A 23444-nucleotide genomic window follows, 5' to 3' on the forward strand; every position below is an offset into this window, starting at 1 on the left:
TAACAGTATCACCTTAATCATTTGCACTTCCCCTGTTTGCCAGAGGTCTTAATTGCAACTCCCTCAGCGCAATAGCATCTGTCTACTAAATCACACTAGTGGCAAGAGTTCCAATAAAGTCACTTGTGCACATGGATAACAAGGCCTAAGATCGTACTGTGTCCCACTTTCCATGTGGGAAACATGCCATTAAGTAAGTAGGCCTATGCACAGATCTCCATAAGGTATGAAAGTTACTTTCCCAAGTCATATACTCAGAGACGTGAAAAAGACAGATGGACATTGTGCAGTACAATCCAAGTTTCACTGTACTATTCCATTACTATTTACTGTGTGTGTGTGTTTTTCAATCTGTATTCCGAAAGAGATTTTATACTAGTTACAGTACGGGACTTACAATTTGGTAATGATATGCCTCTACTGTATAAAAAGCAGCCTTCGATCATGTAAATAAAAGGGAAGTCTAGCAAATGTGATGAATGGAAGCCTCACACATGTGCATCGCTGTATGCATTAAAGATAGAGAGGTTATTATCTTGTTGTTTATGATTAATCTGGCGTTATGCGAACATGGGCTCTTGCATATAAAACAGCTCATCAGGTAATTACGTTTTTAATTTCTTGTTATATTTTACATATACTGTATAGCATTCACTGTATATTGTAGTTACACAAAACAGACATTAAAGTTCTTTTGGATGACTTGTGTATATGATGATAGCAATTAGGCTACCTGATCATGAACACACAGTTTTGGTAGGCTAGGCTACTATGATGGAGTTCTTGATTGATACACTTTGTCATATGAACTGCCACATCTTTTGGCTGTTTTGTCATTAATAAACACTTAGTATCTTGAAAATACTGAGGTATATAGAATGTCACTAAATACAGGTCTACTTCCCTAAGGATAAACTGCCCATTAACTGAAGCTTTCCAATAAGAATTAAACTGGTAGAATGCCATTAAATAATCCAATGTACAACAAAATCTCTGTATACCTTCTACAATAAACTCTTCCCCTTACAGCCTCAATAATACTGACCTTCAGAAGTTAGTTCACAGACATTACATTGAATTATTCTGAATACCTGTGCAGCCACTAAATTCAGCAACAAAAGGACACCCATTGCCAAGAATGCACTACAGACAAGGAATCCAAACTTACCTTATGGACCTCTGTGTGGAAATATGTCATCCATGTATTCCACAGCACCAGCTGCTAAAATGTCTCCTGCCACCACATTGGGAGTCACCTGAAATTAAAACACAATGAAACTTTTAGGTAACTTAAAATTGAGATGCAAATTTGAGCAATCAACTACCAAGTAACAAAGGAAGTTCAGATTCAACTAGCTTTTTAATACAAATCTAAATCCCATGCAAGCAATGGTGTATAAATACCAAAAACATTCATGAAAACCAATATAAAATTCAAATGATAACTGGTGAATCATACAAGAGACTACTTCCCAACACTATGAATGAAAACCACTCTCGCTCCACATGCTGGTAAGACATACAGAATGGAATGGAATACAGAATTTAGTCCAAAGACCAAGTGCCGGGACCTATGAGGTCATTCAGTGCTGAAAATTTGAGAGTAAAAAGGGTTAAAGGTGTAACACGAGGGAAAACCTCACAGTTGCCCTATGAAACAATTGTCAGGAGACGATGGAAAATAGGATGGAAGAGAGAAAATATGGACGTAGGTACAGTAAAAGGAATGAAAGGACCTGCAGCCAGGGGGGACAAAGGAGCTGCAAAGAACCTCAGGTAATGCCTATAGTGCACTGTGTGAGGTGCACTGACAGCATTACCCACCTCTACTATCTACCTGATCAATAAAAACAGTAGTTCCAAAAGTGACTTCCACCCCTATTAGTTCATAGCCTTAATAGCAGAAGTACAGCTGACATGAGAGACAATTATAATTGTGCACAGGCCTCCCATTTAGTTTAATACCTGCTTAAAAAGTACAGTACTAATGTGGGTTCCTGCCACAGCAAATAAATGTTGGTGCCAAACTGTATATTTCCCGTTTATACATTCACTGTTCAGTTGTAAAAAATGAAAACCTACATGGATGTAGGTTACCTGTCTACAACGTACGAGGCATTCATCACAAAAACTTAAAGCTTACATTACAAATTAAATTCTGCTGAAGCAACCATCATCTTTAATAAAACAATTATAATAACATCAATAATACTCCCTATGAGCACAGTATGAAGGGCTGAACAGATACAATATGTTCATGTAGAAAGTATAACATGCAGTGACTATGGTCATCAGCATTCATGGCTAAAGGAGGGACCCTAATTCTAAGAGCAATTATATAAATCACTTAAAAAGGCCAAATTACTGTACCTATTACACTCGACAGCCTCTGAAGGGGCACCTGAATTGACAGCGAAGTCAATGTCTGGCCAGCCTAGTGCAAGTTGAGAGGACATAACTAAAGCCATGGCTAAACAACAGTTCCATTAATAATCTGCAGTCACTTTCCATAAGGTATCTGTTAGGTCAAGATTACTGTTAATAACAGCAGTCCAAAGTGTACAACAACAACAAACATCCTTTGCACTCTTCTTGACCTGACCTAGCCGTTTTTGCTCCTAACACTAGGTTGGCTGATGCTGCAAACAGTGCATCAATTTCTAGCATCAGATGTAATACCATTCAGTTTGCAAGGAGTTTTGTCTTGGCTACAACTAAAATGTGGAATAGTTTGCCTAGAGTGGCTGTGGAATCTTCCAACCTCCAAGTGTTTAAATGAGGAGCAAATTCATTCCTGCTCTCTGCTGACAGCTCCTGAAAACCAGGTGTAGGAATTTTATTTCCCGTTCCCTCATATTTATTCCTCTCTCAACTTTTCCTATAGGTTGTCCCTCTCTGCAGGCCGATTTCCCTTTGGGATTCTCAGCTAAAGATTTAAAGGAAACTTGACAAGCTGGGGATGAGAGAGAATACAGTACCCTTGAGTTGCTTACATATGAAATTTGGATTTTAAATATTTTTACGGTGATTAGAGATGAAACATCAACTGAGATAAAATATTCTCTTGTGCACTGTTATACGTGATAATCATAGAGTCAACTACTAAACTTGTAATGAAGCACGGTTCAGTAAATCAGAGAAAGAGAATATATGGCAAACGTACCTACAGCAAATACAGTTACATATACTACGATAATAATAGATCAGTATAGTTTATTCTGTAAGTGAAATAGTTTTATTGAAATGCTGCTTTTTCACTAAAAGAGAGAGAGAGAGATGTACACTGGTAAGCTGTTTTGTGATTTTATGTTTCATGGGATTTTAATTTAGCATTTCATATATTTTTTGCTGTTTACATTAATATCTTAGTAAATAAGAAAATACACATTTTAGACTAGAAAATACTTATTTAACCACAAAAATAAAAATAATAAATACCACATGATCCTGCAAGAGAGTGAAAAATACAAAATGCATAACAAATTTAATATATTAAATTGAAAAATCCGCGATGCAGTGACTGCGATAAGTGAACCGCAATATGGTGAGGCAATGGACGACCGTATACAGTATATGCTCCACAAAGAAATCCGCAAATCCAGAACCACGAATGGGCGGGGTTTTCCACTGTAGTTAAATCCCCATACAAAAAACATGTAAGAATTTAGCAATACAGTTTCTACAATCAACTGTTATTCAAATGTGTTGGCAAAGACCACGATTTCACTAAACTATAAAAGGATATGAAATCAGTAGTGCTGCGGACCTTGAGAAAATCAGTGATACATGGGTTAGGATAAGTAGTGACTTCAATTTCTAATTAGGCCAGCCTGATTTAAGAGTTAGGTTAGGTAGTAACTTCCATTTCTAATTAGGCTAGCCTGATTTAAGAGTTAGGTTAAGTAATGACTTCAATTTCTAATTAGACTAGCCTGATTTAAGAGTTAGGTTAAGTAGTGACTTCAATTTCTAATTAGGCTAGCCTGATTTAAGAGTTAGGTTAAGTAGTGACTTCAATTTCTAATTAGGCTAGCCTGATTTAAGAGTTAGGTTAGGCACTAACTTCAATTTCTAATTAGGCTAGCCTGATTTCAGAGCTAGGTTAGGTAGTGACTTCAATTTCAAATTAGCCTGGCCTGATTTAAGAGTTAGGTTAGGTAGCGACTTCAATTTCTAATTAGGCTAGCCTGATTTAAGCGTTAGCTTAGGGAGTAACTTCAATTTCTAATTAGGCTAGCCCGATTTAAGAGTTAGCTTAGGGAGTAACTTCAATTTCTAATTAGGCTAGCCCGATTTAAGAGTTAGCTTAGGGAGTAACTTCAATTTCTAATTAGGCTAGCCTAAATTAAGAGTACCAGTATTTATACACATTTTAAAGAGCAAAATTGTTGTTAAAAGGAAGTCCACGGCTATTTCCACAGCTCAACACCCTGAATATGACAGCACTGACATGTCACACAGTTGGTGTGGCCTCATACCTACAGTTACATACACCCAAAAGGTTAGGTTAAAACTGTCAAGCAAAAACAGCCTTTTATTAAACAAACAACAGCAACAGTAATAAATTTGGAGTTTTAAACCGTCACTTTTAATCTCACAGATGATAACGACATGATTTTATTTTTTATAATTACTGGAAAATCAAGACTTAAATTCATTCTACATTGCTTGTAAATAAATTTACAGAAAAAAAATTTAAATTCTGTGGGACACCTCGGCTAATAAGTTCTCGACATTTCTAAAAACTTAAATAATTTGTTGGGGGGGGGGGTAAGGTCACAGGACCAAATGAGCCAAGAAAATTAGGCTAACCAAAATAACTGTCCTAAGTAGCAACACTGCTTGGGATAAAAAAAAAAAAAAAAAAAAAAAATCGCGACATAAAAAGGACCGTTTCTGAACAGAGGACGTCAAAGTTCCTCCGCCAGCCCTCACGAAAACCGCCACCAACGAATACGTCTTAAGCAGGCTAGACTTGTCAATTATGAACCCATATTATCAAATACCAGTCATTCAGTGACTCGCAATAACCGTGTCTTGCCGTCAGTACGTTATTTTCACGGCTAAACACGAGAAATATGAAACAAAAGTCACTCGCGCCTGGCGACATCTGACAACTTCTTAGTACCTGGTTCGTCTGCCAAAGGACAAATAGTGCTGGGGTTGCCAGTTAGCCACTTGAAGCCCTTTATTCAAAGTGCGCACGTGTGTAATAAGAGCGCACTCGCGTACGTAAAGAGCATCTTACATATATCACTGTTTTAATGTGATATATTATCATGGCTTTGCATATGAATGATTTGAAACAGACACCACAGCTTTTCCTTCGGGCCAGCCATACGAGAGCTGTTAACCAGCTCGGTGGTCTGGTAAAACTAAGGTATACTTAACCACAGCTTTAGGGAAGCAGCATATTGGGTAAAATAGCGACTGAATTTCAACGATAAATACAAATAAAATTTTTAATAAAATATATTATATATACAGTATATATATATATATATATATATATATATATATATATATATATATATATATATATATATATATAACTGCTTTTTTCTATTTTTCTTACAAGTGATAATTTTTGCCCAAAGAAGTGGTGATTCTTGTTTCTTCTCTCGCTCTCTCTTTCTCCTTAATATCATCATCGAAAAAGACCAGAGAGAGAGAGAGACAGAGAGTGTGTGTGTGTATATGTGTATGCACATGCAGTCTAAATTAGGCCTATGGTTGTAGGCTAGGTCACAAACCGTTCATGACCAGTGATATTATATATATATATATATATATATATATATATATATATATATATATATATATATATATATATATGTGTGTGTGTGTGTGTGTGTGTGTGTGTGTGTGTGTGTGTGTGTGTGTGTGTGTGTGTGTGTGTTACTTTGCCATTTTAAATTCCACAATGTATTGATTTTGGCCCTTTTACTATAGGAAAGTAAGACCTAAATTTCCTTTCCATGGATAGATTATTAATCATGCTGATAAGCTCATGTGCTCATAAGCCACAATTACCGCAAATTACACCAATTCGTCAAATGACTATGGTAAATTCTACTTTGGAAATACTGTGTATTTCTTTCTTTCTCTCCTGAAGTGTCAGCGAAGATGCTATGTAATACTCCTCCACTACAATTTTCCTTGTATTATAATCATTTACTTCCATTTTTATTTATTTATTTATCTCTTTGTTAATTTATCTGTTTTTATATTTAATGATAACGCCATGAAGCTTCGAGATTTCAAGTCAATGACCCCTTTTGTGGGGTTCGTCATCTTCTGAATAATAATAATAATAATAATAATAATAATAATAATAATAATAATAATAATAATAATAATAATGTCTTCAGAGAGAGAGAGAGAGAGAGATGAACCCTGTTCATATGGAACAAGCCGACAAAAGGGGCCACTGACTTGACTTGAAACTCAAGCTTCCAAACAACTTTATGGTATTCAACTGAAAGAAGTAACAGAATAACAAATTAATAAATAATGAACATTAAGCAAAATATTAAAGTACGGGATGAATTGTGAAATTCTGAAGTTCCGATTGCCCGACGTCCTCAGTCCAATGGTGTGAGGAGGAATAAAGGGCCTCTGGAACTTTGGAGGAGTTCGACAGCGAGGCACATTTGCTGCGTGTTGGTGCTTCTGCTGTTCAGCGAATCTGGCTGCTCTCTCTCTCTCTCTCTCAGCAGGAAAAGAGGATCTTGCTGCATATTGGTGCTTCTGAACTCTCTCAGCAGGAAAAGAGGATCTTGCTGCATATTGGTGCTTCTGCTCTCAGCAGGAAAACAATCTTTGCATATTGGTGCTTCTGAACTCTTCAGCAGGAAAAGAGGATCTTGCTGCATATTGGTGCTTCTGAACTCTATCACTAGGAAAAGAGCGTCTTACTGCATATTGGTGCTTCTGAACTTTCTCAGCAGGAAAAGAGGATCTTGCTGCATATTGGTGCTTCTGAAACAGGAAAAGAGGATCTTGCTGCATATAGGTGCTTCTGAACTCTCTCAGCAGGAAAAGAGGATCTTGCTGCATATTGGTGCTTCTGAACTCTCTCAGCAGGAAAAGAGGATCTTGCTGCATATTGGTGCCTCTGAACTCTCTCAGCAGGAAAAGAGGATCTTGCTGCATATTGGTGCCTCTGAACTCTCTCAGCAGGAAAAGAGGATCTTGCTGCATATTGGTGCTTCTGAACTCTGTCAGCAGGAAAAGAGGATCTTGCTGCATAATGGTGCTTCTGAACTCTGTCAGCAGGAAAAGAAGATCTTGCTGCATATTGGTGCTTCTGAACTCTGTCAGCAGGAAAAGAGGATCTTGCTGCATATTGGTGCTTCTGAACTCTCTCAGCAGGAAAAGAGGATCTTGCTGCATATAGGTGCTTCTGAACTCTCTCAGCAGGAAAAGAGGATCTTGCTGCATATTGGTGCTTCTGAACTCTCTCAGCAGGAAAAGAGGATCTTGCTGCATATTTGCTTCTGAACTCTCAGCAGGAAAAGAGGATCTTGCTGCATATTGGTGCTTCTGAACTCTCTCAGCAGGAAATGAGGATCTTGCTGCATATTGGTGCTTCTGAACTCTCTCACTAGGAAAAGAGCGTCTTACTGCATATTGGTGCTTCTGAACTTTCTCAGCAGGAAAAGAGGGTCTTGCTGCATATTGGTGCTTCTGAACTCTCTCAGCAGGAAAAGAGGATCTTGCTGCATATTGGTGCTTCTGAACTCTCTCAGCAGGAAAAGAGGATCTTGCTGCATATTGGTGCTTCTGAACTCTCTCAGCAGGAAAAGAGGATCTTGCTGGTGCCTTCTGAACTCTCTCAGCAGGAAAAGAGGATCTTGCTGATTGGTCTTGAACTCTCTCAGCAGGAAATGAGGATCTTGCTGCATATTGGTGCTTCTGAACTCTCTCAGCAGGAAAAGAGGATCTTGCTGCATATTGGTGCTTCTGAACTCTCTCAGCAGGAAATGAGGATCTTGCTGCATATTGGTGCTTTGAACTCTATCACTAGGAAAAGAGCATCTTACTGCATATTGGTGCTTCTGAACTTTCTCAGCAGGAAAAAGGGTCTTGCTGCATATGGGTGCTTCTGAACTCTGTCAGCAGGAAAAGAGGATCTTGCTGCATATTGGTGCTTCTCAGCAGGAAAAGAGGATCTTGCTGCATATTGGTGCTTCTGAACTCTCTCAGCAGGAAAAGGATCTTGCTGCATATTGGTGCTTCTGAACTCTCTCAGCAGGAAAAGAGGATCTTGCTGCATATTGGTGCTTCTGAACTCTCTCAGCAGGAAAAGAGGATCTTGCTGCATATTGGTGCTTCTGAACTCTCTCAGCAGGAAAAGAGGATCTTGCTGCATATTGGTGCTTCTGAACTCTCTCAGCAGGAAATGAGGATCTTGCTGCATATTGGTGCTTCTGAACTCTATCACTAGGAAAAGAGCGTCTTACTGCATATTGGTGCTTCTGAACTCTCTCAGCAGGAAAAAAGGGTCTTGCTGCATACTGGTGCTTCTGAACTCTGTCAGCAGGAAAAGAGGATCTTGCTGCATATTGGTGCTTCTGAACTCTGTCAGCAGGAAAAGAGGGTCTTGCTGCATATTGGTGCTTCTGAACTCTCTCAGCAGGAAAAGAGGATCTTGCTGCATATTGGTGCTTCTGAACTCTGTCAGCAGGAAAAGAGGATCTTGCTGCATATTGGTGCTTCTGAACTCTGCCAGCAGGAAAAGAGGATCTTGTTGCATATTGGTGCTTCATCTGTTCAGCGAATCTGGCTGCTCTCTCTCAGCAGGGAAAGAGGATCAGGGATCAATTGCGAATGTGAAAGATATCTGTTGAAATACAACTTATGAAAAATTAACAAACAAGAGACCATCCGTCTGACGAATGGAAAAAGGAAATGGAGGTAGAGTAAAAGACTGAATAGTGCGTGTAGGTAGAGGCCAAAGGGACTCTGTAAGTACCCTTTAGCAATGCCCACAGTGCACCGCGGGAGATCCAATGGTGGTGGTATCACACTGTGTTGGGTGGAATTTAAAAGTAACCGTGGAGGGTATTCCTATCAAACACAATGCAAGGTTTACTTCTTAGCTTTCTGTTGAGATGGCTATTTGTCTGTCCGTCTGCACTTTTTCTGTCCGCCCTCAGAACTTGAAAACTACTGAGGAGGCTAGAGGGCTGCAAATTGGTATGTTCATCATCCACCCTCCATTCATCAAACACCAAATTGTAGCCCTCTTTCATCAGCAGTTTTTATTTTATTTAAGGTTAAATGTAGCCATGAGCATGTGTCTCCAACTGCCATACGTGCCAACAACACAGTCCAAAACCGGGCCATGGCTGAGGGTTTCATGGGGTGACAATTGACACCTGAATTAATAAAAATTGGACAATTGACAGCTGAATCAATAGAAATTACTGATAATTGACACTTGAATCAATAAAAATTGCTGACAATTGACACCTGAATCAATAAAAATTGCTGATAATTAACACCTGAATCAATAAAAAATTGCTGATAATTGACACGAATCAATAAAAATTGCTGACAACTGACATCTGAATCAATAAAAATTGCTGGCAATTTACATCTAAATCAATAAAAATTGCTGGCAATTTACACCTGAATCAATAAAAATTGCTGACAATTGATACCTGAATCAATAAAAATTGCTGGCAATTTACACCTGAATCAATAAAAATTGCTGACAATTGACACCTGAATCAATAAAAATTACTGATAACTGACACTTGAATCAATAAAAATTGCTGACAATTGACACCTGAATCAATAAAAATTGCTGATAATTAACACCTGAATCAATAAAAAAAATTGCTGATAATTGACACTTGAATCAATCAAAATTGCTGACAACTGACATCTGAATCAATAAAAATTGCTGGCAATTTACATCTAAATCAATAAAAATTGCTGGCAATTTACACCTGAATCAATAAAAATTGCTGGCAATTTACACCTGAATCAATGAAAATTGCTGACAATTGATACCTGAATCAATAATAATTGCTGACAATTTACACCTGAATCAATAAAAATTGCTGACAATTTACACCTGAATCAATAAAAATTGCTGACATTGCCCCTGAATCAATAAATATTGCTGACAAGTGACACCTGAATCAATAAAAATTGCTGACAATTTACACCTGAATCAATAAAAATTGCTGACATTGCCCCTGAATCAATAAATATTGCTGACAAGTGACACCTGAATTAATGAAAATTGCTGGCAATTGACACCTGAATCAATAAAAACTGCTGACAATTTACACCTAAATCAATAAAAATTGCTGGCAATTGACACCTGAATCAATAAAAATTGCTGACAACTGACACCTGAATTAATGAAAATTGCTGACAATTGCCACCTGAATCAGTTAAACCTGTCCAAGAGTTTGGTTAAATCAGAGATGTCTCCCTCTCGAGAAAACTACTGCCATCCGATGATAAACCAAAAACATCCGCGAAAAAGACAAACCTTCAGTGGTCTTATTTTCGCACTTGCGTCGTGGCAGTTTGGCAGCTGAGAAGGTGATATATTTCGCTAAGCTAATTCTGACACTTGTACTTTTGAATATTCAAGGAACTGGCTCCCAACACGTGTGTTACAGTGCCAGTGAGGCGTCAGTCTTCCCGACTTGGTCGCCCTAGGTGGGATTGGGGAGGTGATTAGCTCAAACTCACTTCTCAGAGAGATACGTAAGTTGCTTGATTTGGAATTTCCAAATTACTCTCTCAGTACTTATTAAGAAAAGTGACGAGCTTTCTAGGACTAACTGTCCTCATCGTCTGGTATCCATAGGACTCTGCCTGAATAAATGTCTCCGCTAGACACATATATATATATATATATATATATATATATATATATATATATATATATATATATATATATATATATATATATACATACATATATATGGGAGATGTTAGTGACAGAGTGGTGGTAGAGATGTAATTATCGGCATTAACATAAAAAAATTTTTTTAAAGTTAGAAAAATATTTAATCTTTAATTTTCATCACTAGTAACCTCGCCATCGCTAATACCAGGGTCATCGACAGTGGCTGCATTAAAATGAAGATTGTGTGCAATCCCCCTTAGGTAATCGTCAAGAGAGCCAGTTCCCAGCAATTAGCCGCGCTTGGTGTGGTCGATGTTCTTCTTTTAAAAACTTTTTTTAATCATTAAAAATACTCCCATGTGGTAACAGCGTTATATGGAGCATAACTTTACATGTATAAAGATATAAAAATGTTTTGACAAAGATGAAAAAGACACCTTGTTACTTTAGCTGCTTAGCATATGGAAAGTTCTGTGGATGAGCATTTCTGCTTGCAAGCTCAAAATCCACTATTATATATTTAGGGTTCAACTCAATTTCCTTCGTTTCTGCAGCTGAAATTAATCATTCAAGTATGGATGCATAATATACACACCTCCTGTTTTTACAGGCAGTAAGGTATACACAGCTGGAAATGCTTGTCCATGAAACACGTAGTGAATGGTATATATTTGATGGGAATGCTGGGGCAAGAAGCTTTAAAACGTCCCACCAAGAAACCAGACCTCAGAGTTTCGTTATGTCACTCCTTTGAAGTTCTGTATTTTTTGTCACTCTTTTGTCATCACTCCTTTGGTTTTCCTTATTTTTTGTCACGCTTTTGTCACTTCACTCCTCTGGTTTTCCTTATTTTTTGTCATTCTTTTGTCACGTCGCTCCTTTGATTTTGCTTATTTTTTGTCATTATTTTGTCACGTCACTCCTTTGATTTTGCTTATTTTTTGTCACGTCACTCTTTTGATTTTCCTTATTTTTGTCACTCTTTTGTCATGTTACTCCTTTGATTTTCCTTATTTTTTGTCACTTTTGTCACTTCACTCCTTTGGTTTTCCTTATTTTTTGTCACTATTTTGTCACGTCACTCCTTTAGTTTTCCATATTTTTGTCACTTATTTTTGTGACTTTTGTCACTTCACCTTTGGTTTTCCTTATTTTTTGTCACTTTTGTCACTTCACTCCTTTGGTTTTCCTTATTTTTTGTCACTCTTTTGTCACGTCACTCCTTTAGTTTTCCATATTTTTTGTCACTTTTGTGACGTCACTCCTTTGGTTTTCCATATTTTTTGTCACCCTTTTGTCACGTCACTCCTTTGACTTTCCTTATTTTTTATCACTCTTTTGTCACATCACTCCTTTGGTTTTCCTTGTTTTTTGTCACCCCTTTGTCACGTCACTCCTTTAGTTTTCCATATTTTTGTCACTCTTTTGTCACGTCACTCCTTTAGTTTTCCATATTTTTTGTCACTCTTTTGTCACATCACTCCTTTAGTTTTCCATATTTTTTGTCACTATTTTGTCACGTCACTCCTTTGGTTTTCCTTATTTTTTGTCACCCTTTTGTCACGTCACTCCTTTGACTTTCCTTATTTTTTGTTACTCTTTTGTCACGTCCCTCCTTTGGTTTTCCTTATTTTTTGTCACCCTTTTATCACGTCACTCCTTTGACTTTCCTTATTTTTTGTCACTCTTTTGTCACGTCACTCCTTTGATTTTCCTTACTTTTTGTCACTTTCGTCACGTCACTCCTTTGATTTTCCTTATTTTTTGTCACTCTTTTGTCACATCACTCCTTTGACTTTCCTTATTTTTGTCACTCTTTTGTCATGTTACTCCTTTGATAATAACCCATATGTATATATAGTAATCCGAGGGGAGATACAAGTCACGGCAAATACAAACAAAACCTTCAACCCTACAAACAGAAACAAACAAATGCTCGATTGGATAAAATTCTCACTGACGTTCAGACAAAAAGAGCCGCAACTTGTAAATTACAACGACAATATTACCAATATCTAATATAAAGCAAAAGTTAACAGATAAATAAATAACATACCAATTCCGTTACAGTATATTCTCTTCCGCTGACATATTGGCTGGAATGTATAAAAATAGAATATTCTATCTTCTTCCAAAAATAGGAAAAAGCAAATCCTTAGTAGAAAATAGAATATTCATTAAATGTGGTATGCATAACAATTTGCTATTTGCTTCGTGATAAAAGAGAGCAAAGTAGAATATTCTTCGGGAAAAAGAGAGCGTCATAAGCTTGTATCTGTAGGAACATAAAGATCTATAACTGAACACCCCATTCTTTTTATTAAAGTACTCTGTCTGTTTCAGGTGTTGTTGTGGATTTGGTTGAGGGGAACAGTTGGCAAAATAAATTGGTAGAACACAATAGAAATTGTGTAACTAAATATGTTTATTTTTTAGTTCATTATAATTTCATGCCATCGCTTTCATTTCAATAATATTAAATAGCTTTATTTAGTCATGTTTTCTATAAATAATAACCAGAAATGATAATTCATATATAAATATATATATTCATAACACTACGTTTCATGAAAATTTCAAGGCTAAAAGAAAGTTGAGTGTAATTCCAATATTTATATTATTGTCCTCATAACAATACAATAATTAACAATGCAGTCATGTATTATTACCCACATTAGTAGTTAAGATTTTGTAGAATATCAGCTGATATCTGTTCTGTTCTGTTGTCGTTTTATTTGACCAAGTTGTCGTTGCACAGCCTCTGTTTCCACACGAGGTTCTTCAATTTCTTCATCGACAATAGGCTCATGATTTATTTGTTCTGGCAGGTTATCATGTAAATACTTTGAAATGTTGTGTAAAACAACACATGCTACAATAATTTTGGGAACTTGTGTTGTTGCAACACGAACAACACCTGCCAGCATAGGAAAACGTTTCTTAAGTTGCCCAAAACATCGCTCAATAATTACTCGTTCTTTAGTGAAAACTTTGTTGAATTGTTGCTGCGCGGGAGTTTCAGGGTTTCTGAAGGGTACCATAAGCCAAGGTTTTATAGGATATCCACTGTCACCTAACAGCAGAAAGTCACCTCTTGTTGATTGCATGATATGTGGAATGTCCGAACATCGTAGTATCCTCGAATCGTGAACACTGCCAGCCCAACTAGCGCAAACACTTGTAAAACACTCTTTAGAGTCACAAGTGGCCTGCACATTAATTGAATGCACTCCTTTCTGTTAACAAATTCGTCAGGGTGGAAGCGACGCACAGGCCTATTTATCTTTATATGAGTGCAATCAATCGCCCCGATAGCTTGCGGAAATGAATATTTTGCAGTCCACGTCGAGGAAGCGTTTTCTTTCTCTTGCCGTGTTTGAGGAAATTTGATCCAGTTGTCAGCTATTTGTACGAGTCTCTCACATATGTAGTGAACCGAACGGCAAACTGAAGATTGGTCTATTCCTAAGTCTTCACCAACTCCGACTTGAAAACCTGGATCGGACACATACCTAAGAAATGCTTCAAGTCGCTGTTTTGTAGATAATGCTCCTCCTCTGGTCTCAACATCATTATTGTCCAGTAGTACGTTTTGTACAATCCAATGTACGTTATCCTCGTCAAATCGGAAAAGACGTTTGTAGTCATGGACATGATGGCCTGAGCGACGAACGTTATATATTTTAGGTTTTCTAATATTCATGAACGCAGCCATAATGCACGACGACCACCACCGGCAACTGCTCGAAGACACCTGATGGCCTGCCTTTCAAATGTGAAGCATATTCTTCAGTTTTTAAGAATAATCTATTATTATGCATACGTACGCTAAATTTGCTAAGCGTGTGGAGAATTTTCTTCGGAGAATATTCTTCGGATGAATTGTCTACTTTTATGCATACCAAATAAGAATTTTCTTCTCAAAAGAGTAGACAATAGAATATTCTATTTTTATACATTCCAGGGATTAACCAGCGAAGATCATTCTATTTGGCCGCTCATTACCTGTTCTGTTAAGGGTTGTTATTTGTTGCCGGAGAACATACAGTGATATATATATATATATATATATATATATATATATATATATATATATATATATATATATATATATATATATAACAACACACACACACACACACACACACACATATATATATATATATATATATATATATATATATATATATATATATATATATATATACTACTGTTCTCAAGTGGGAAAGGCATACATAAGGAACTCTTCCGACAGTACTAAAGGCTGTTCTCATAGAATCCCAAGATAATGAGGTAAAAATTGCATACTGGCTAACCTAAAATAAGATTTGAAAAGAGAAGAGAACAAAAAAAGCAGTATAAGCCAGGTATGCAAATGATGATGGAATTTTTATTCATGTCCAAGATATCAGTCGTGCAGTTAACTTGACAAGGATAGATTAGAATACAGAGGTACGACCTAAGGCCAAGCGCTGGGAATATGAGGTCACTCAAAACAATTGTCAGGAGAGGAGTCGAGGAAAGTACGCTGGAAGAAAGAGAATATGAACGGATGTACAGTTACAGGAATGAAAGGGGTAGTGGTTAGGGGACCTTAAGTAATGCCTACAATGCACCGCAACGAGGTGCAGTGACGGCGGTGTAACCCCCTACGGGAAAAGAGTGCTAAAGAGATGTTTGCTATTTAGCTAAACAGGTGTTCATGACATATAATCACTCAACAGGCCAGGTGCTAAAGAAATGTGAATGAGTCCTAACTTTACCCGAGATTTCACCCTTTTTTCTATAAAAGTAATGTGCTGGGCCATTTCTTTTTGAGCGTGATGATAAATAAAGCACAGACAATAAACATTTTGGATTGAAATGTATTTCTTCGACAAGACTAGAGTAGAATATTAAAATTTAGGCCAAAGGCCAAGATCTGGGACCTATGTGGTCATTCACGGCTGAAACGGAAATTGACAGTACAAAGGTTTGAAAGGTGTAACTGGAAGAAAACCTTAAAGTTGAAACATAAATCAACTGTTAGGAGAGGGTGGAAAGTAAGATGGAAGAAAGAGATGATGAACGGAAGTACAGTAAAAGCAATGGAAGGGGATGCAGCTGGGGGGCCAGAGGGATGCTGCAAAGAACCCTAAGTAATGCCTACAGTACACCGCATGAGGTGCACTGAGGGCACTAACCCCCTTCAGGGTATATTTTATGAATAGGAATAATGCAATAAAATAAATGGCCAATTATTTATCAAGATGAAACTGCTCTTACTGCATTTTCAATGAACTCAAAAATACAAGTGCCAGTTTATTATCAAACATAGAGAACGCCCTGTTGACCAACCAATATGTCATCATGGACCACTAGTGGTTACTATGGACCACCAGCTGAGAACCACTGCTTTAGTGAGCTGGAGCATAATTATTATATAAGCATGATGCTTTGAAATGCAATCAGAGTGTGCGCGTGTCAGTGCTTCAGGAACCAACAGTGCAAAATCCACATTCCATATATTTTCTATGAAAATACAAAGGGTTAAAACGTGTGTATATATATATATATATATATATATATATATATATATATATATATATATATATATATATATATATATATATATATATATAAAACAACGAACTTAAGAATATTCTCTATTTACCATTTCATCCTAATTTCATTCCTGCAGTGCCCATTTTAAAAACTATTGATATTAACTCAATATTTAAATATAATACTTTGAGAAATAAACTAATTAAGAATGGTCCACCCAGTTCAAACAATATTGTATACAGTATTCCTTGCCAAGTATATATAACAACGAACTTAAGAATATTCTATGTTTACCATTTCATCCTAATTTCATTCCTGCAGTGCCCATTTTAAAAACTATTGATATTAACTTAATATTTAAATATAATATTTTGAGAAATAAACTAATTAAGAATGGTCCATCCGGTTCAAACAATATTGTATACAGTATTCCTTGCCAAGAATGTAATAACAATTATATTGGTCAAACATCAAAAGGACTAAAAGTAAGAAGCTCCCAACACAAATATGCCACTTTAAGAGGCTTCAAATAATAGCACTGCAGATCATTGGCTTAAGACAGGCCATACAATGAACTGGGATAAGTCAACGGTTATCTAAAAGGTCAACGACCATCGGAAAAGAAATCTGCTAAAGACTGTGTTTATTGAAGCTACTTCTACCAGGAATGTTAATCTCCACCCTGGATTATCTCTTGATCCCTTTGTCACTGTCTTTTTTGTTTAAGGAACATGCTGCCCAGATTAACAAACTGTAACCCCACCCCCCTTTTTGTTTTTATATAAGGTTCTGTCAACTTCTTTTGTATTCAGTGTGAACTTGAAAATGTAGAATAAACTACAAAAGTACTTGTTCAAAGTCCCAGCTTTCACACACCTTCTGATGTGGATTTCATAATATTCTCAAGCACGCGTTCCTTCATGCTGCATTGATATATATATATATATATATATATATATATATATATATATATATATATGTGTGTTTTTATATATATATATATATATATATATATATATACATATATATGTGTGTTTTTATACTGTGTATATATATATATATATATACACTTATATACAACATATGTATATGTGCGTGTGTGTGTGCAGAAAAAATCAAACCTTTGCAAAAACAGATAAGGATGGCTTCTTTAACTCAGTTCTCTCATTGCAGGAAGAAAACCTTATTCAGAGAAACCAGGAGATTCAGGAAAGCTGCTGCTTCTTCTTCTTCTTCAGAGGAAATGGTGAGTAACGTCTATCTGTCTCTCTATCTATCTATCTATCTTCTATCCATCTATCTATCTATCTATCTTATGTCTATCTTCCATCTATGATAGTCTGGAAAAACCTGCTGCTGCTTAAACCTTGGCCAAGGTAGATGATGATATGGGAAAAATCCACAAAATATACATAAATGTATCACCCTTTTGAAACATACATATTTTTTCCCGAGCTTCTTGATATCACTGACATAAATTCTCTCAATAGTTTGAGAGATGTGTCAGAAGTCTAAATAGTAAGAGAGAGAGAGAGAGAGAGAGAGAGAGAGAGAGAGAGAGAGAGAGAGAGAGAGAGAGAGAGAGAGAGAGAGAGAGAGAGAGAGATTGTGGGTGACTAACATGAACAAGATATTCGCACTGTGGATCTGCAATACTTCAAATAGTTTGAGAGATATATCAGAAGTTAAAATAGTAAGAGAGAGAGAGAAAGAGAGAGAGATCTAAAATACTTGAATATTTATGAACACTGAACGATGATGAGAGATTCAGAGTGGTATATTAGTGAAAAAAATTCAATAAAAGTTTCATAAACAAAACAGGTCTACTCGATGACAAATGTATTAACCAAGCTCTCAAAACTAAGAAATTTAACATTATTATTATTATTATTGTTATTATTATTATTATTATTATTATTATTCAAAACATGAACCCTATTCATATGGAAAAAGCCCGCTACAGGGGTGGCAGCCACTGACTTGAAATTCAGCATTCCAAAGAATATGATGTTCATTTGAAAGAAGTAACAGAAGGTAATAGGAAATACAGAAAGAAGTAATTTTGTAGACGAGAAAAAATATACTGACAAATCAATAAATAAATATATAAAAAGGTGAGTCAATTATGAAAGTAAAAGGAGAAGTGTTCTTTCCAGACTGACAACAAGGAGAAATGTGGTAAGAGAATAGGGCGATGGCGGTTAGTGGTGATCCTGGGATTCTGTGTCTACGTGTTTGCATTCTCCTGGATCCGGACCTCCAATTTTGGTACTGCGACGTTGCATAGGCCCCTTCCCAGTGGTTCTTCAGTTCCAGATCCAGTTGCAGGTCCAGATCCAAATCCAGTTCCAGTTGCAGATCCAGATCCACTTCCAGTTCCAGTTGCAGATCCAGATCCACTTCCAGTTGCAGAGCCGTATCCAGTTCCAGTTCAAGCCCAGCGAGTCCCGGAGGACGACGTTTTGAAGAAGAGAGATCCAGATCCAGTTCCAGTTCAAGCCCAGCGAGTCCCGGAGGACGACGTTTTGAAGAAGAGAGATCCAGGTCCAGTTCCACTTCAAGCCCAGTGGGTTCCTGAGGAACACGTTTTCGCGGAGAACTTCTCGCTCTCAAATGCTGATAAGTTACCGTTTCCAATCCAGCATCGCTACTTCCTCCGGCAGTGCTACTCTTACGAAAGCCTCACGCCAAGATTCACCTGCACCGACACTCTCTCTTTCAGGAAGTACTCGCACAAGACCATCTCGGAATGTGCTTGGGATCTCTGGGAAGTCCTCAGGTGAACACTCGTGCTTATTTGTTTTTTTTTTTTTTTTTTATCTGTTCTGTTCATTCTTGTGGTTACTTACCATTATTTCAAGAAAATACCATAATATTCTCTGGAAGTTTATTGAATTTCAAGTCAATGGCCCCTTTTGTGGGCTTGTTCCATATGAATTGGGTTCATCTTCTGAATAATAATAATAATAATAATAATAATAATAATAATAATAATAATAATAATACTGTATTTCCCACTACATTCCGTTCCTTATTTCAAATGAACACAATATTCTTTGGAAGACTGAGCTTCAAGTCAATGGTCCCTGTGATGGGCTTGTTCCATATGAACAGCGTTCATCTTCTGAATAGTAATAATAATAATAATAATAATAATAATAATAATAATAATAATAATAATAATAATAATAATAATAATAATAATAATTCTGTATTTCATATTACCTTCTGTTACTTCTTTCAAATAAACACCATATTCTTTGGAAGCTTGAATTTCAAGTCAATGGCCTCTGTGGTGGGTTTGTTCCATATGAACAGGGTTCATCTTCTGAATAATAATAATAATAATAATAATAATAATAATAATTCTGTATTTCATATTACCTTCTGTTACTTCTTTCAAATAAACACCATATTCTTTGGAAGCTTGAATTTCAAGTCAATGGCCTCTGTGGTGGGTTTGTTCCATATGAACAGGGTTTATCATTTGAATAATAATAATAATAATAATAATAATGACTCATCATCATTCCCATTCCTATTCCTCCCCGTTCGTAGGGACAAAAAGCAGCCCAATCCTTGGAAGAGGCGTGGTTCCTCCTCCTCCACCTCCTCCTCACGATCAGCTTCTTCTTCGGATGTGGTGGCCATTTCCAAGAGACCCTCTGTGCATCTCGTCTTCTTGGGAGATTCTCACATCAGAAATCTCTTTCAAGTCTTTTTCAGGCGACTAGCTGTCAATCGTCGGGTGATGTACCGCAGCTCTGAGATGAAAAAGGTAAGGGAGGGAGGGGCCTCTGGATCTGAGGGAGAGAATCATTGCCTCAGATATCAGGAGGACAGTGCCAGGTGTCATGGAATACTGAATGTTTTTATGTTTTGTAACTGTACATTGCAAGAATACAGCATTGTTCCTCATTATATTATATTATATTATATTATATATATATATATATATATATATATATATATATATATATATATATATATATATATTTGTGGGGATGCGTACCGCAACCGCATCCCCAGCGAATAGCTAAAATCCACAAATACTTAAAACCACTCTAAAAACACTTACAACTGCCTATTTTGATAGTTTAAAAAAAAAAAAAGACCTCTAAAAATGCTTGTACCTAAGTATTTTAATAGTTTTATCACAAAAAGTGTACTTAGTCATGAAGATGTTATGAAAATACAGTAATTACTTAGTCATGAAAATGTTATGAAAATACAGTAATTAGTGAATATTTCTCAGTGAAAAATACTGCGAATAGGCAAACTTTCCACGAATAATGGGTAGATACGTTCCACAAAGACATCTGCGAATACATGAGTCCGCAAATAGTGTGACCGCGAATACGGGGGGTTCACTGTATATATATCTATATATATATCGTCTTCTTTCTCAGCATCTTTTCCCACTTCTGAGGGATTGATGTTTCTGACAGTTTTCCTCCACCTGGCTCAGTCAAACACGTCGTCCTCTGACAATTGTTTGCCTCTCAGATCTTCTTTAACTACATCCATCCATCTTCGCTTCTTTGGTCTTCCTCTTGCTCTCCCACCAGGCACCTCCATCTGCATCACTCTCCTCCCTACATGTGTCTCATCCCTTCTCATCACATGGCCATACACTGCAATCTTCTTTCCTGGGCCTTCTTTGATATTCTACGTGTGTGTGTGTGTGCGATGTACAATAAACCAGGTATTCTGCAACAGGTATACTACAACGCCACTGTAGGTGCCATCTGAATCATGTTTTTGCGTGGCATACCAACGTGCGAGAGAGGTTTCTACAGACAGACCTGAGGCAAAAGAGCAGGTAGGTACAGAAGTGGCACCGGTTTCCTTACTGGAGAAATAAGTTCCTCCCTCAGCGGTATTGGCGGAGCTGTGTGGTTTGAGCTCAGGAGACACGAGTTCGAATCTTGCTTGAGAGCTGAAGTTCGATTCTCTCACTAAATTGTCAGTAACGGCACTTGTGTGTCATTTCAGGATCAGTGGAGGTATCTTGCCTATAACGACATAGTCTGGAAAAGAAAGAAACATGTACCAATGCACGAGCTTCTTCACTTGGACGCCCCACTGAGGGTCACGTTCTACTGGGATACTCTTCTTGCTCTCTTTCCAAAATTTCTGTCCTCCTGGATGTCTGGTAAAGCAAGTAAGCCTACCTACTTAATCACTGGTAAGGATACGTTCTCCTCTTTTCCATTTCTACGTTCATTTGGAGGTCCAGAGTCCGTACAGATGATCCCCGGTATTCGCGGCGGATGTGTACCACAAACCCCTGCGAACAGCTACAATCTGCTAATACTTAAAACCCTTCTAAAAATGCTTAGAACTGCTATTTTGATAGTTCAAACATAAAAAAAAAATAAAAATGTTTATACCTGAGTATTTTAAAAGTTTTACTGCAAAAGTGCATTTAGTCATGAAAATATGAAAATACAGTAATTACTGAATATTTCTGTGTAAAATACAGCGAATATGCGAATTTTTCGCGAATAATGTGTATACATGTTTCACAGAGAAATCCGCGAATCAGTGAGTCCGCAAATCAGGAACTGTGAATAGGCGGGGGTCCACTGTATTCATATGGTCCCCCAGGCTGGCCCACTGCCAAGCTTTTGAGTGAAATCCTCACATTTGATGATACCTTCAATTTTAGTTTTAATTTCTGAACCAGGGTGACTGTCACCTGGACATTCCTGTCTATGTTAGTCAAATTATTCACTGCATGACCTCCTCTAGGCAGTTAACTTCTGGTCACTGAAGGCGAGCCAGGGGTTTGTTGTTGTCTGTAATTGTTTCAGCCTTTAAGAGATGAAACCCGTGAAGGTCAATTTAATTACAAAATCGAAAGTGAATAACTATCTCCAGCAGCTGTAACAAAGAATTATCGTCTCCCAAATTTTGAGGTATTCTGGTGAATAAAAATGGGTAATCAAAAGAGTTAGGAATGGAGGAGGTAAATGAGATATCATGTGAGGTCTTGCTATTGACATGTAAATTTCACTTTTGATCACAGACGTTAATTGTACAAAATATCGTGATCAAGGAACGTCAAAATTCTAAAGTTTTCATATTGTTTTTTTCTCTCTCTCTCTCTACAGCAGGCACAGCGATGCATTTCATGAGGGCTACAGGGCCCATTTACTTAACCAAAGGCATTGAGGCTTCCTCCAGGAGATTTTTCAATCGCCTGAAGGAGGTGTCTCCTCTGCTGGCGAAGTTTTCAAAGACCACACCAGTGGTTTTCAAGCTTCAGGACCATTTGAAGGTACGTCGAAAACCTCATAGCCTCCACACTTCCACCGCCCTGTTGATTTATGTGTATCTGGTTTTGCATCAGCACAGACATATTGATATTTGACAAAGTCTTTCAAACTTGGAGATTGTTGAGACCTTTCCAAAGTCACTGACAAAAGACATTCAATACATTTTTATCTATTTATTAAAGTATTTATCAATTTTTTTTTATTTCTTTTTTCTTTTTTAATAAGTGAGATCTCTTCTTCCCGTATTTCCCTTTACCTCCTCCCACTTCTTCCTAATGAACACCATATTCTTTGGAAGCTTGAATTTCAAGTCAGTGGCCCCCTTTGGTGGGCTTGTTCCATATGAATAGTAACTGACCTCTTCTTCTTTTTCTCTCAGAATGACAGGAGCTTCGAAATCTTTAACCAGAGGCTCGTCGATCATTACAACCAAATCTCCTACAAACTGCTGGCAAGGAGCTCCAACTTCACCATGTGGGACAGCACCATCCCTCTGTCGGACGTCTACTGGGACGGGTGCCGTTTGGTGGGCTCAGTCTACAATGATACCGATGTCTGGAACTGCGACGATAAGGGCCATCTGGGATTCGTAGTGATAGATCAGTTTCTCGACATGTTTTTAAATGGGATTTGCTGCTGTTCTAAAAATAAAGGGTCCTAGATGTTCAGCTGGACCACGAATGTCATTGTGTAGCAATATCTATGAGGATTTACTTTTATGATTTGCAATAAGAGAAGGA

The 23444-nt window shown here is 37.2% G+C and overlaps 1 protein-coding gene and 1 long non-coding RNA gene across 4 annotated transcripts in view; one reads left to right on the top strand and one right to left on the bottom strand.

Moving 5' to 3' along the window:
• LOC136828084 (uncharacterized) overlaps positions 1-23444 on the bottom strand; it is a 102114-nt gene that overhangs the window by 4205 nt on the left and 74465 nt on the right. For both annotated transcript variants that reach the window (XR_010849905.1, XR_010849900.1), the window contains exon 7: positions 1169-1256. This is a non-coding gene — a long non-coding RNA (uncharacterized lncRNA). The remainder of the gene's footprint in view (positions 1-1168; positions 1257-23444) is intronic.
• LOC136828054 (uncharacterized) lies at positions 10427-23397 on the top strand. Of its 2 annotated transcripts, XM_067085764.1 has the most exons (7): positions 10427-10734; positions 17597-17669; positions 18580-19202; positions 19982-20201; positions 21419-21611; positions 22540-22706; positions 23084-23397. In XM_067085764.1, the coding sequence occupies exons 2-7, from the start codon at positions 17667-17669 to the stop codon at positions 23363-23365; spliced, it is 1488 nt and encodes a 495-aa protein (XP_066941865.1). In that variant the 5' UTR covers positions 10427-10734; positions 17597-17666; the 3' UTR covers positions 23366-23397. The 2 variants fall into 2 exon arrangements, with proteins under 2 accessions (XP_066941865.1, XP_066941855.1); XM_067085754.1 differs by lacking the exons at positions 10427-10734; positions 17597-17669 and having other exon boundaries at positions 19060-20201.

The sequence above is a fragment of the Macrobrachium rosenbergii genome, chromosome 3 (assembly GCF_040412425.1).
Source record: "Macrobrachium rosenbergii isolate ZJJX-2024 chromosome 3, ASM4041242v1, whole genome shotgun sequence".
Classification (NCBI taxonomy): domain Eukaryota; kingdom Metazoa; phylum Arthropoda; class Malacostraca; order Decapoda; family Palaemonidae; genus Macrobrachium; species Macrobrachium rosenbergii.

Bases quoted from the DNA above. Each gene is read 5' to 3' on its own strand.
- LOC136828054 (XM_067085754.1), top strand. From the start codon at position 19,173: ATGTGCTTGGGATCTCTGGGAAGTCCTCAGGTGAACACTCGTGCTTAT. The intron at 20,202-21,418 runs GTAAGGGAGGGA...GTGTCATTTCAG, and splicing joins GCAGCTCTGAGATGAAAAAG to GATCAGTGGAGGTATCTTGC. The intron at 21,612-22,539 runs GTAAGGATACGT...CTCTCTCTACAG, and splicing joins GCCTACCTACTTAATCACTG to CAGGCACAGCGATGCATTTC.